This window comes from Antennarius striatus, chromosome 5 (assembly GCF_040054535.1).
Source record: "Antennarius striatus isolate MH-2024 chromosome 5, ASM4005453v1, whole genome shotgun sequence".
Taxonomy (NCBI): domain Eukaryota; kingdom Metazoa; phylum Chordata; class Actinopteri; order Lophiiformes; family Antennariidae; genus Antennarius; species Antennarius striatus.
The window spans coordinates 4,037,693-4,052,500 of record NC_090780.1 but is presented as its reverse complement, the minus strand read 5'-3'; the positions used below and the strand labels follow the sequence as shown (position 1 = coordinate 4,052,500).

General features: G+C 36.9%; 2 protein-coding genes and 1 long non-coding RNA gene across 6 annotated transcripts; 2 read left to right on the top strand and 1 right to left on the bottom strand.

Annotated features, from left to right (window-relative positions):
• Window positions 1–1,543: 1,543 nt before the first annotated feature.
• LOC137594894 (troponin I, slow skeletal muscle-like) lies at window positions 1,544–3,467 on the top strand. Its single transcript, XM_068314498.1, has 5 exons — window positions 1,544–1,673; window positions 1,761–1,892; window positions 2,331–2,420; window positions 2,609–2,785; window positions 3,151–3,467. Exons 1-5 carry the CDS (start codon window positions 1,590–1,592, stop codon window positions 3,253–3,255), a joined length of 588 nt encoding a protein of 195 aa, XP_068170599.1. The 5' UTR covers window positions 1,544–1,589; the 3' UTR covers window positions 3,256–3,467.
• Window positions 3,468–4,567: 1,100 nt separating this feature from the next.
• Window positions 4,568–14,311, bottom strand: LOC137594895 (uncharacterized). The gene is made up of 4 exons (XR_011035363.1): window positions 12,967–14,311; window positions 6,330–6,481; window positions 6,145–6,240; window positions 4,568–5,132 (listed from the first exon to the last, which is right to left on the bottom strand). It is a non-coding gene; the product is annotated as an uncharacterized lncRNA (long non-coding RNA).
• LOC137594893 (troponin T, cardiac muscle isoforms-like) lies at window positions 6,414–14,727 on the top strand. Of its 4 annotated transcripts, XM_068314494.1 has the most exons (13): window positions 6,414–6,447; window positions 6,580–6,664; window positions 8,359–8,406; window positions 9,106–9,132; window positions 9,253–9,274; window positions 9,362–9,425; window positions 9,530–9,646; window positions 9,771–9,848; window positions 10,001–10,102; window positions 10,194–10,303; window positions 10,384–10,474; window positions 12,165–12,205; window positions 14,319–14,727. In XM_068314494.1, the coding sequence occupies exons 2-13, from the start codon at window positions 6,661–6,663 to the stop codon at window positions 14,356–14,358; spliced, it is 744 nt and encodes a 247-aa protein (XP_068170595.1). In that variant the 5' UTR covers window positions 6,414–6,447; window positions 6,580–6,660; the 3' UTR covers window positions 14,359–14,727. The 4 variants fall into 4 exon arrangements, with proteins under 4 accessions (XP_068170595.1, XP_068170594.1, XP_068170597.1 ...); XM_068314493.1 differs by lacking the exon at window positions 6,414–6,447 and having other exon boundaries at window positions 6,548–6,664; XM_068314496.1 differs by lacking the exon at window positions 6,414–6,447 and having other exon boundaries at window positions 6,548–6,664; window positions 9,109–9,132; window positions 14,319–14,726.
• Window positions 14,728–14,808: the final 81 nt, after the last annotated feature.

Genomic DNA, 14,808 nt, shown 5'->3' with positions numbered 1-14,808 from the left:
AGTTAGTCTTTCGCTTTGTGATGGTAAATTTAATATTACTTTTACTCACCGATGATATCTGAAAGGTTGACATGAAAGATGTTGAATCAAGGTAATGCTATTTTGATTCAATCCAAAATGAAAAAAAAAAGTTAAATAATAAATAAAGCGGTTGAATTGCAAAAAGTGTTTCCCAAAAAGTTTCCCATGGTTACGTTTCACTGACTAGAGTTATCTGTCAAAGAGCTCAAAACCCAACAATATCAGTTTAGAATCAAAGAAGATTACATATATTAGTTTATAGCTTATTTAAATATGTACATTTTGTCTCATGATTACACAGAATCCTCCACCTTCTGGGGTCAAAGATTGAATCCATTTAGTTTATTAAGCGTTGTAAAGAAACAAACAGTTTGAGATCTGATAGAACAAAGGGATTCATGTGATCATGAATAATCATCAGTTATTTAATAATGATTCTAAAAATAATTTTATAAGCAGCCCTATGAAATGAAACCATTGACAGATGCTGTGCAGAACATGCATGCTATCTGCTATTTATTTAGTCGCTAGTTAAAGTTCTTCAAACATCTACGGTCAGTAGTATTCTGGGAATCTGGTCTATATTTGTGTCAAGTGGAAAAACCTGAATGAATACGGGAAACATTATCAACCTAAGAATGGGACTTTGCATGCTCCTCCCCATCTGCCATTGTTTAGCTGTCTGGCAGTGGGGGGGTGCGATCAGCACTGGGAGGTGAGGGGCTGATCTCATCCTGAATGCCTATCCATGAGTCTGACAGAGCAGCAGGACAAAACAAGGAGATAATCAAGGTGACCAATGTCAAATGAGGAGAGGAGGAATAGTAAATGAAGTGTATGAATTGATGACAAAGTTGAATTTGCTTCTTTTTTTATTTAAAAAAAAAACAACCTCTCAATATTTACATTTCGATTTGGCATCCGTTTGTTGGAGAAAACGTTTCCTATCCAGATGACACAAGAGCACCTAATAAATATATATTACAGCTTTTCATTATAGCATTTTACACAATTTAAAAAAAAAAAAACTTTCGAAAAAAAAAAAAAACTCGAAAACTTCACATCTTTCACAAACCATTTCTAAAGAATATTAAATATAATGGTGGTATTCAACACTGGATTGCAGCCTTAAAGGATCTACCTAACTGTGTATATAAAGTAAAATCTGCAACCCTATAATGTCAACATTCATCGTGATGGAATGCTTCTCTGGTTGAGCTTAACTAGATGCCTCAGTTAAGACCCACTGGGGCTCCAGACCCAAGTGGTCTCCACAGTTGAGCACTTCAGAGGCAAAAGGTTTTTATTTTTGTCTTCCAGGGGGAGCTGAAATAACCAAGATGCCTGAGAAAGTGTAAGTGTATTGTGTTTCGGTTATTGTTTCCATTTCCCAATCCGAGTATAAGCTTCATCCAGCAAGTGGGATTTAACTATAGTAACAGAACATGTCATATGGAAACTGTTTATTATTTTTTATCTCTGTAACTGAACGTGTTCTTTCTTTTATTTTCTACCAACACAGACCTGAGGTAAGAATTCACACAGCATTAATCAAAAATAATTAAAAGATGCTAATGCTTTATTATCACTTAAATAAACCCTTTTTTCAGAGGAAATCTAAAATCTCGGCCTCTCGCAAGCTCATGTTGAAGGTTAGTCTTCAGTCCTGTTTGATAAAAATTACCTTCAGTTAAACAGATCATAAATAGAGCAGCAACTAATATTTCTTGGTAATTCAGAGTTTGATGGTGGCCAAGGCCAAAGAGGACCTGGAACAAGAGTTGGAAGAAAAAGAGGAGCAGAAGTTGCAATATCTGGATGAAAAATCCCCTCCTATTCACACGAGTGGCATGTCTTTGGCAGAGCTGCAAGTATGACTAACATTTATCAGACAGCGTCCACAGTTGTAAATAAAAACTCCAGAAATTATTTCATTTATGATGTTATATTAACAAATAAGTCTTTAAACGTCCTTCTACAGCTGCCATTGACATTTAAAGCAACTCAATGAAATAATAATAATAATTTCAAACTTGTAATAAAGCCCATATTTTATATATTGTCTGTAATTGTCTAGCCTTTTCTTGTGCTCGTTGAATTTATTTATTTGTTTATTTATTTATTTATTTATTTATTTATTTACTTACTTACTTACTTACTTATTTATTTATTTATTTATTTATTTATTTATTTATTTATTTATTTATTTATTTATTTATTTATTTATTTATTTAAGTTCTAGATTATCCTTTGACATATTGATAAATGGAGATGACTCTTATTTTCTGAGGCTCTTATTTTCTGAATAGAAGTTGTGCGAGGAGCTCCATGCCAAAATAGACTTGGTGGACGAGGAACGGTATGACATTGAAGCCAAAGTTATGCACAATAACAGAGAGGTAAATAACACTCTTTAAAAAATGTAAGAATGTAAGAGCATTTTTCATTCAACAGAAAACATGCATTCACACACATCTTATAGTTGTAATACAGTAGTACACAATTAACTGATTTAATAATGAACACTGAGTGACCGTTCCTGTCTGGAGCAACAGTGTGAATATCTTCCAATCCACTTTCTCTACAGATAAAAGATCTGAACATCAAAGTTCTGGACCTGCGAGGAAAGTTTAAGAGACCCAACCTGAGAAGGGTGAGGGTCTCTGCTGACGCCATCCTGCGTTCACTGTTGGGCTCCAAACACAAGGTGTCTCTGGATCTGAGAGCTAATCTTAAATCAGTCAAGAAGGAAGACACAGAAAAAGTAAGTTCAGGATACATAACAACTAAGCACAGACGCAGACAATAAAGGGATCCATGCAGGAAAGCTGAATAGACTTTGTGCAAAAGGTGAAATGTATTAAAAAAAAAATGTTCATGAAGCGAAGGAAAGTTTGAAGTAATTGCTCAACTTTTTTCCAGACGTGCATCAGCATGTACTGTTTTGGGTTCTTTCTTGGCCAGTAACCCTTTTAGTGACAACCAACCAATATAAAGTGTTTCGGAAGATGAGATCAACTGAGATATTTTGCAAACAAGCAGTGATGAAAATAAACATCAGCAGGCATGAAAAAACATTCATTTTGACAGACATAAATTGTACACCTCTTTCCAATTCCCTGTGTGCAGGAGAAGACGGTGGAGGTCAGTGACTGGAGGAAGAATGTGGAAGCCATGTCAGGCATGGAGGGCCGCAAGAAGATGTTTGATGCTGCGAAAGGACTAAACCAGTGACCAGATTTCAAAGAATCAGCTGGTCGTCCTTTTCTTTCAACACCAACACATAAAAATCAGAACACATAAATCCTGAATACTTCACAGGGCTACAGAGTTTTGGTTTCGTCTTGTTTTGTTTTTGGTATTTTCTATTCACCACAGGTTTTTTATAACACCCAAGGTTTCTGTGTGTCTTGTTCTAATTTCACTGAAATAAAGTTTAGCAGATATGCCGTCTGTTTTTCCGTCAATTTGACTAATGAAGGGGAAGTTTTGTATTCACACATATTAATCAGTTTTGTGTATCAAATATACGATTCACAAATCAGTTAGATTATTTAGCATACTGTAATAATCCCTGAAGATTGGAATTTGATGCAGAGTGATTCAGTTCACTAAAATATTCAAAGTGTACAGCCAAGAAGTGATGCTGTCGTTTAACGCTGAGCAATCAGAAGAACTCATTCACAGCTACTACAAAGGTAATCTGACAGTTACGTAAATTAGTCAAAAATCAATCAATAAATAAAAAGGGGGGAAAAAATCTCTGGGAGAAGCACAGATTAGGGATTCCTCTCCTGGGACGGGTAAACATACGATACATGTTAAACAGAACACAGCAATCCTGAGACTACAAGTGAAGGGAAAAGATTAACACACCTTTTGTGTTCTACCACAAGGTGGCAGCACCACCTCACACCCACCACTGTAAAAATAGATCCACTCCTTTCCCGACAAACAGGTTTCAGTTTGGCAAAAGGACAACAACACAACCTCATCATTACAGAAATGAGTTGCTAAACACCCTGTTTACAGAAAAGGGTGTATTGATAATGGATCATAAAAAATAAAATAAAAACCCCTGAAACATGTCAGGACTGGTGTCTCAGTCTACAAAAGCATTAGGAAGCCTAAGAGCTGAGGTTGTTAGTTATAGTTGGACCACATCCCTCATGGGTGGGGTTTAACAGCAATACAATAGGGAGGAGAAAGTTTGCTCATAGAAAATTACTTGGAGTGCAATACTGTGATTATCTGACTACAATAGATTTCTTTTCAATGTAAACGGAAGCCTAAAGACTTATTACCAAAATCAAAGTTGACCTCTTCTGCATACAAATTCACTTCTATTTCTGAATAGTTGTTCAAAGGGCTCACATAAACAGGTAAAAATACACAAACAGTGCATTCTGTAGCCAGGTGAGTGACAACATGATTTATGACTCTGAACTAAAGCAGAACTTCTGTTATCTTGTGTACTTCCTCTGTATTTTTTTATTTTTTATTTTTATTTTTTGATTATTCAGACAGAGACTCACAGAGGATGTGGATGAAACTTTATTTGTTCTTTTTTTTTTTTGCATGTATTCTCATAGTTTAACCCCATAAAAGGGGGTCAACCTTTTGATGAGATCAATGCTTATTTCATTTTATGCTTATTTGTTCTGAAAGAGGAGCAGGAAATAGAAATAGAGAAAAGGCAGCGGGTGCTGGTTAAGCAGCAATCAGAAGATGGTGATATTTGGACACACATGTGAGAAGTCAAGTATGAGTTATCCAGAAACATGAGTTCAACAACAATCACTGAAGTGAGGCTTATATTCAAGAAAAAAGTCACTGAAAACTGCAGCTACATGCAAAGATTTACCTGAAAATCTAGATATTGCTCAAGCAAGATGAAGGTGATTTATCAAGAATGATGGTAGACGCACTAGATGATTAGACATGCTTCATACTGCAGGTTATAGGTGCCAGGTGCCACTCCCACAGCATACACACAGAGACGGATAAAACCAGAACCACATCTTCCTGACACCATCCTTCACCTCGTGCACCACACACATTAAAACACAGCAAAAACTTTGGTCAGCAGACTCTGTGTCAAAAGCTCCAGGCTGTATAGAGAGAAAAAAAGTGACAAAAACATACAACATGAATATTTGAGACAAATGAAGCCAAAATAGTTGGGTAGTGGCAACACAGGAATGTTTTAAATTGTTCTAATTGAGCTAAACAGACATCTCACTAACTAAACTAACATGCTCGTATAATGTCAATTTTTAAAATACAGGTTTCATTATACGGTGATTAATTATAACAATTATAATATTATAGGAGAGGACTTGAAGCAGACAGGAATAGTTCAGTATACATATTATTTCATAATCTCCCATGATAGTTAAATTTTCAACAGATCTGTGAAGACTTCCTGTAAAAAAAAAAGCATCTGTTTGAAACAACCCATAAAATATTTGTATTCAGTATTAGTCCCTTTTATTTTATTTTATTTATCTTTAAAAATGCAATTAGAATTCTTTCAATTGTAACTTTTTACAACTACTACTACTTTTTGCATTTTTGCTGCTGGAGACTGAAATTTGGGTCGATCCCAAAATCCTGAGAATGTCCTCAGGGCCCTGGAAGGATCGAACATGAACCTGAGCTTGTCTCAACTGATTTGTGACATGTTGTCGCTAAACATCATCTATTAATCCACTGGGACTGACATGTGGGGGGGGGGGGTGTCCCACTCCAGCAAGTTATCCTGACTTCCACTCAGGGGAAACAGTTGCTAAGCCAAAAGAACAAATGGGTGGTCAGGTATATTACTGACAGCAAATACTGGCTGTATCAACAGAACTTTTTTTTTGTTTGTTTTTTTTTGTTCTGACATTATCACATGTCAGGCAGATTAAAGGTGAGCTCCAATAAGCCGGCGGTGGTTTTTAATTTACTTTTTTCCTTGACAACATGTTGCAAGAATAATCCATGATTGCAAAAGACTTCCAACCTTAGATAATAACTTATTGTGGGTACATAGTGCTGTGAAGTGATATACTGTATATAGATATATGTGTGACAGATGTGCTTTTCTATTACTACAATCCGTGTGTGCTCGGAAGTCACCAGAGCTGGAGACTGAAGTATGTCTGATCCTCGCTGCGTCTGCCAGACTTGAGATATGGAAACCTTGTGAGAACAGTGATCCAGTGCAATTCGGCTCTAAATGTAAAAATAGACAACGTAAGTCCATGCATGTTTTCCCATTCTAGTTGATGCCATCTGCCATCTGTTTGCAGGTATGTACCCACCCATTGTAGACACGGGCAGCTTGCCGCCATGTAATCCACTCCTGGTTTAAAAGCTTATGACACACAGATAGGAGCACAATAGCCCACTGGCCCTCTCTGAAGCGTGCATCACACTCTGGTACGTCCGTGAGCCTCCTGCATGCTTTTTGAAACTGCAAATACAGATTTTGTTTATCATTATTCTTATTGCTATTAATTCTATTATAATTCAATGAAAGTTTTCATTCAAACATGGGTCACATGACATCAGGCCTCCTATGAACTGGACTTGCTTGGACTTGCTTGTACAGGTACTGCATTCTCGACATGTCAGACACAGAGGAAGTTTCAAATGAGTGAGTAAATGCAACGTTTCTCTACCCATGATGACAAAATGTTTTCAGCACACATAGAATCCATTCTGAAAAAAATTCTTGTGATTTATTCTTCTTTCAGGAGACACCGTAAGTTGGTTTGTCAGTTCAAACATACGGACAGCATCGTTTGCTGGAACTCTAGGTTGCAGACATTCTGGTTGACTGGATGCTGCACAGCTGTTTCACATGACAGAAATGCATGACTGCTACCATTATGGTGCATGCACATACATCTCAAATGAATTTTCTCCAGAGTAGTGAGTCATTGATTTACTATTCGCCTCCTTCGGCTTGCATGCTATGAAAAAGACAAGGATATTGTTGGTATGTACTTGATACCAACAATATCAATTTAAAATAAGGAAACCTCTGCTTCCAAATGTATTTTAAATTAAGAAGCTGCTTGTATTTTTGTTACCTGCTTTACACACTTGAGCCCTTCATGCAAACATGCTCAGTTACTTAACACGCTGCATGTGCTAAGCTCCCGGCTTCACTGCACAGCATACTGTATTTTTGCCATGTTGGTGCCACTGCAGAGGCAGCTGCTATCTTTTGGCTTCTCTGCAGGATTAACCTTTGTCCTGTCAGTCAGTCCTGCCTGTCTGAGCATGGAGGTAGTTCCCATTGTATAAATATCCCAGTGGATCTACCGTGCCAGTTGAACTAGTGCAATGAGTCCTCATCAAAGCGATAAAGGACCATATCTCTATTTCTGTCCCCTTTTGCGAGGCCGCTCATATGCGGCGCTGTGCTGCCCTGCAGTTCCTGAAACTAAGCGGCACCTGTCTCCTTCTGTGTGGAGCGGTCAGTGTTGCAGACCAATGTAGGTCAACTTATGCTCTCAATAGAGGACATTGGGAATGATAGCATCCAAAGCACAATGCCTGCATTTTTATGCTTTTCAGAGGTCCTCTAAATGGAGCTTACCGTCTGTGCAGTTGAAAGAGCTTGAGTTACCCTTTGTGGCCTAAAGGGCTGCTGTTACGTTTTCCCACAGAGGCCCAGTGAGCTAAATAACAGGAACAGCACAGCCCTTTAAGTAGCCTGCAAAGTACACCAGACCTAAACACAACTGTGGGAGTGCTGTGAAATTAGCACACCAACATTTCTGATAAACCAGTTTTCTCTCTTTTCAAAAAATACCAGGTTTGAATGTGAGACTATAATAAAAAAAATTTTTTTAAAAACCCACATATCAATTATTGCATATTCATCTGAAGGATTTTGGGGAATTGAAGTGAACTTGATTACAGGTCCAAAATTAAAGGCAGGTGGTCACACACACACACACACACACACACACACACACACACACACACACACACACACACACACACACACACACACACATACACACACACACACACACTACATAAAGTATATATATATATATATATATATATATATATATATATATATATATATATATATATATATATATATATATATATATATATATATATATATATATATATATATATATATATAATTTATTTATTTATTTATTTATTTTTTTTTTATTTTTTTTTTTTTACAGTCCATACATTTAAAAAGGAAAGATTGCTTTGGTTTTGAATGTCAAAAATACACATAGATGACATAGACAATGTGGATCTATGCTGTGTGAAACTGTCTCATTGCTGCTAACTCAACATGCTTGCTTTGCACAGAGGATGAGGAGGAAGAGGTAGCAGAGGAAGAGGAGGAGGAGGTAGAAGGTAGTTATGCTTATGCAAATATCTTTTTGCATGTCTGTAACAAACTTGTTTCTTAACAACTCTTAGTGATGCACATGTAAAAAATTAAATGTCATTACTGTGCAAAGAAAACTGTGTGCCTCTAAAGCCTGTGTAAAGTAAGAACATAACTGTTTTTACTTCATGACAGTACATCAGATAATCTTACAATTAAATACTTATGAAGTAAAAATTTAATTGAACTGGAACACATGGATTCAGATGGACTATGAATAAAACTCAGGACACGTTTCCATTTCATGTCTTTCGTGTCAGTTTTAAGGGTAATTTTAACAACTCAACAAAGTACTGAAATTGTGCAGATTCAATTTTTTTCTAAAATTATGATGAGTCAAATAGTATTAAGTTTCAAATATTTAGATTTTTCTTTTCATCATAATTTTTTTTCTTTTACTGTAAGGAAAAGACTTGAGAAAGGAGAAAGTTTTACATATAGAAAATAAAGTGTTTCGATTAAAATTACACTTTAGACTTTTTGAAATACCTTTTTATATCATTATTTATCTAAAGCATATGGAAGTCATGTAATGAGGGTTCTAAAAACAAATAACCTCAAGAATATTTCTTAATCTAGTGTGAGGTACCTGTTTTTCAGTCCGTACATCCATTTTTTCCACAATTGCTGATTCTTGACTGTTCACTGATTCACTCATCTGTCAGCAGATGCTGCAGAAGACAATGAAGGAGGTATGGATGACATAATGTGTGTGTGTCAAACAAAAATGTTGAAAATGTTGTTCTGCCTTTCTTTTGAAGTGTTCATTTAGCTTAAGATTTCACTTTCTTTATCCTCTAATGAAATCACAGAAGAGGCTAAACGCAGGTCAAGGTAAGTTGAGTTATTTATAAGGAATATTAAAATTCCTTGTGTGACACATCAAAGCTGAATTGGTTTTCACATTTCAATCCTCGTCAGGCCGGGTTTTGTTCCCGGATTGGCAGGTCCCAAAATTCCAGAAGGAGAAAAAGTGGACTTTGACGTGAGTTCATTTTAGGACGCCGAAAGAAAAGAAAGAAACGCTCCCAGAGTTCTCTTTAGGATGATTTTTGGATGTTTCAGTTGGAATTCATTCGGTGATTTCAGGACATTCATCGAAAACGAATGGAAAAGGACCTGACAGAACTCCAAACTTTGATCGATGCTCATTTCGACATGCGTAAGAAGGAGGAAGAGGAGCTTCTCTGCCTCACAGATCGCATTGTATGTTCATAATTATATATTTCTCACATTTCCTAAATCAGATTCTAAAACATTGTGTTTTCTTTTTCGTCATATCTTACGCTAGCCTGATGTGTTTGTGTTTGTTCTCTCATTTCCTACTCAGGAGAAACGCAGGTCAGAGAGAGCAGAGCAGATGAAGATCAGGGCAGAGCGAGAGAGAGAACGGCAGAACAGAGCAGCCGTATGTAGAAACTGGTCGCTTGCTTTTCCAGGCTCAGGTCAAACCACTCATGAATTGCACTTGAGTTTAGTTAAACCAATACAGATTCCATAATTCCATTGGTGAAAATACTATATATCTACGATTAAAAGAAACCATATTTTTTCCAACAGGAGGAGAAAGCAAGAAAAGAAGATGAGGAGGCAAAGAAGAAAGCAGATGAAGATGCAAGGAAAAAGATGATTCTGTCCAATTTAAGTTTTACTGGATACAAGGTGATGATTTTGTTTTAATGTCTTTTACTGGGCAGAGGAACAGAACAAAAGAGTAGATCCACATCACCGTATGGATGTTCTTCCTCACCAGCAGACTCAGACTGGGCCGAAAAGACAAACAGAAAGAGAAAAGAAGAAGACGATCCTGAGTGAACGACGCAAAGATTTAAATATAGACCATATGAAAGAAGAGAAACTGAGGTAAAATATATCCAGGATTATAATTCTGATAAAATCATCCCGTGAGTGGCGTATAATACCACCTATCTGCGCCGATACAGGGAAAAGGCAAAGGAACTCTGGGACTGGGTGCGCCAGCTGGAGGCAGAGAAATTTGACCTTCAGTTTCAGCATGCAAAGCAAAAGTATGAGGTGAGATATCCTGCAGAAATGTTCTTATCATTCGACACAGGTCAAAATAGAAACAGACGATAACAGAAGGAGTTAAGGAAAAAATTAAGTGCACACATTGAGGACATGCTGGAAACACAGCCACCGATTGATGATCACGTGATCGGCTGTTCTTCAGAATTAGATCAAACAGGATAAGTGCAAAAAAAGAGAGGATTCATTTATTCCTTCATTTATTCATGTATTTATTCAGCCTTTTTAAAAAAATTTTTTTTACATAATATCACAGATTTTAAGGAATTCTAGTGACTTGACTTTTAGCCAGACTAACCTTTTCAGCAAGTGTTAGCATACTGTCTTTCCACGCAATAGGGTTCAGCTTCCTTCCTGATGTATATAAAAGAGGTTAAAGTGAAGAAATAAAATTGAAGTTAATCAAATAATATAGACTACGTTAAAAACAAAAGCAAAAAATTTCTCCTTTCACCATTTCATTATCTACGGTGCTACATTTGTGTAGCACTGTAGACTTTACAGAAATAAGGGGCCAATCTCTAGGCTCCTAGGAGCAGTTAAAAAGAGATGAGGCTAAGAAAACACAGACCAATGGTGGGAATGAACAGCGTGTTGATACAACTTATCTGGAAGTACACAGACAAAACACAATATGACATAAACACAACACAAAACTATAAAACACTTAATAAATCCATTGGGCCTAAGTTTGGCTCAGTCCTATTCAATGGTGTTTGTATTTCCAGTCTTTTTATTCTATTTATCGAACCCATGTATTTAATTTTAATTGACTAATGTTCAGTCTGCCCAAGGGCAGCTGTGGCTACATACGTAGCTTATCATCACCAAGTATGAATGAGGAGTGAATAAAAGCGACTTTGAGTGTGTCCAGAAAAGCGCCATATAAATCTAATACATTATTATTATTATTATTATTATTATTATTATTATTATTATTATTATTATTATTATTATTATTATTATTATTATTATTATTATTATTATTATTATTATTATTATTAAGTCTTCCATTTTCCAATTCTTGACAGCAACATTCACCAAGTTCCCCTGAGATTTTTACCACTTTAACACTGAAAGGGAAACAGAAAGCAACATTTCTTCAAAAACTCTAAAACCAATTTAGTTGGTTTTAGTTTTAATTCCAGCTGCACAAACCTAGAGCACCGCATGAGAACCCATGGTGACACCAGTGTAACACACACATCGATAAAGATAAAGGGTGTGGGTTCTTAAGGGTAAAAATATAAACACAAAAATTCAAAACATCACTTTTTAAACATTACAATGAACAGTCTCATGAGCATTTTCACTTCTAACACACCTCTCACCGGTCAGTGACCACTTTCTTTTCACATTTAGCCCGTACCCATGGTTTCTAACCAAGCACAAACACAGTTTTTCTTGTCATTATTTGCAGAGAATGGACAAGTTTGTTTTGAATCTCAATACACTTGATTGTGTGTGTGTGTGTGTGTGTGTGTGTGTGTGTGTGTGTGTGTGTGTGTGTGTGTGTGTGTGTGTGTGTGTGTGTCTGATGCCAAAAAACGTCAAAATGAACATCTTTAGTCGTATCCTCAAAAGAACATCAACCCTGTTTTTAAATTGCATAAACAAATGTCAGATTTTCAGTTGAATCCAGTTTTGTTTTAATGAATAAAAAATGTTTATTCCACAGATCACAGTGCTGAGAAACCGGGTGACTGATCATCAGAAAATGTAAGTCTATTATACGCTGCTGATGCTGATTCAGAATAATTCATTCATTCATCTTCTAGCCGCTCTTATCCGCTGTAGCAGGAGTTCAGACTAATGTTGCATTGAATGATGGGTCCACTGTCTAATATGTAGGAGCAGAAATAGAATTTTACAGATTATTTATAAACCGGTTTTTTGTTCATATATTAACAGAAAGTAAGAATGCTGCTCTTTTTGCTTTGATTTTTTTTGTGTGTGTATGTGAAAACTTACACACTGACGGTGTCTCCTGCAGAGCGACATATTGTACAGCGCTGTTGCCCTACAGCTTTTTGAGCGACTCATAAGATAATAATTTCGGGTCTGTCTCCAGGTTGAAAGTTTATTAATAAACGACAGAGTTGGAATTAAAGTGTAGTGTCCTCACAGATTACAACACTCCCCGTATGGATGTATGCGATCTGGGACACGAGGCCTATTCTTATGTGATGAACTGGCGACTCGTTCCAGGGTGTACCCCAGTGTCTCACCCAAAGTCAGCTGGGATAGGCTCCAGCATGCGTTATGACCCTGCCATGAGGTGTTACAGAAAATGGATGAATGCTAAATGACAGACGATGTTCGTCTGAGTGGTATAAAAATACCTTTTGGAGAGAGTTTGCATTTCATCCAGACAGAGAACACAAAGTCATAAAGCAGATATAAAAAGGCAGACAAGCAGCATTCAGGAATGTAAACGATCAATTCCCTGCTTAGACCCATAAGTCGGCCCTGATGCTCACCTAGCAGCGTCCTCAAGTTTCCACCTCCTATTTCAGCTTCAGCCCAGCTTCTCTCACTGTGTTACTCTCCATGTGTTTGAAGCAGCATCAGTAACAGCTGACGGTGCCAGCTGTCTGACAGACGGACTAAAGTTTCCGGACTACACCCATCCAAACAAGACTAGGAAAACAAACAGGGAGAGCACATGAGAGGTGTTTTAACAAAGGGCAGGCCGGAGTGTTTGAACAACATACATACACTGGGTCTCGAAGGAGAGGCACATCCATGACAGCTGAGAGATCTCATAGCTGCGCTGTGATATCATCCTAGTTAATGCAGCTCTCACGAACACGGAGACCATCCCTGCTGCCATATAAATGCCAAATCTTTCCTCCAGAGCTCTGTGAGCTGGCTGTGCTGCATCGAGGGGTTAACAACACATGGCTGAGGTTTTCTTCCAGAAATGTCTTTCAAAAGTATCGTGAAAATGTCAATGTTCTAACAAGCATTTGAACATGCATCCCTCTGAGGTGGACTCTTGTTCGAGAGATTTCATTCCAAGTAAAAACCTATCATGCAGATGCAAAATGTAAGAGGGGAAAACTTTCATTTAGCATATAAAAGGATATATATCTTTGATAGTCTTAGCTTAAAATGTTTAAATGTATATATTCACAGGGCTCCTGTAAAGGTCGTGGTCCTCGGTAGCAACAGCAGATAAAGATAGCGATAAATGATTTGGTAGCGAGTCCCCTTCCAACAACAGGTAGCTATGAAAAGCTCTCTGAAGCCAGCAGCAGCAGTAGAAAAGGACTCAGGAAAGGACTCACAAGTTTATTTTTCAAGACAATGAGAACAACCTGAATCATTAATGTTATTTCTTTAGTATTAGCTGTTTTGATTTTTAAATTCTATATAAGTTTATATCTTCTATTTGACTAAATTGTCATCCAACGAGGAGCTAGGAAGACATGACTAAAGAAAAAAATGCAAAAGAATACAATTAATTTGAGGGTAATCAATCCGACAGATTTTATTTTGTAGTTATTGCTCATAGGTGTGGGACAACATCTAATGGACAAAATTAATTTGAACGTAAATAGCCTCAAATCTTAATGATGTATAACCCAAATGTTAAGACTTGTCAGAAAGTAAGCAGTTTATTTACTGTAAAACTTCATTCAATTTTGAGATGTGTCTGAAGTTTCCTCTCTGTGATTAGACTTTACAAGTAGTAATTTAAAATTAAAATGCATCTAAATGAGGACTAAAAACCCATCTAAAAAATTCAGAAGTTTGAATTTAAAAGTAAAATGGAGGTAATGATTGTGATCATTCAAACTATTTCATTTTCACAACGCTTCATTCTCAGTTCAAAGAGTCGCAGAAGCAAGCGTGGCCTGAGGAAGTGATGCCCATCATCTCCCTGCTGAACACCGGCAACATCTGACTCCTATGAAATTATTGAGAGTAACCGTCGATTCATAATTTTTGTTTTTTAAATACTTGAACATGCAACAACACATACATAAGATGCTCTTAAATATGTTACATGTGAACTGCATGCTTAGTTCTTCTGCAGGTTAGTCGTGTTTCTGCAGCCGGATTGCAGCGAGTTGCAGCTTGTTTTTTACCCGACAGGTGTGTCCGTCTGAAAGGATAACAATATGAGATGGCAATCCCAAAATGTCCTACCAATAAATATGTAATTTGTTGAGTACTTAAAATTAATTTTAAATTTGTTCTTGTGTGTGTGTTAAATGTGTTGGCTGCTGTGAATTAAAGGATCTTTATTTGATAAATCAGAAACAATGTCCTCTTTCTCTCAACCCCCGGGTTATTCCCATGACGGAACGGAGGTG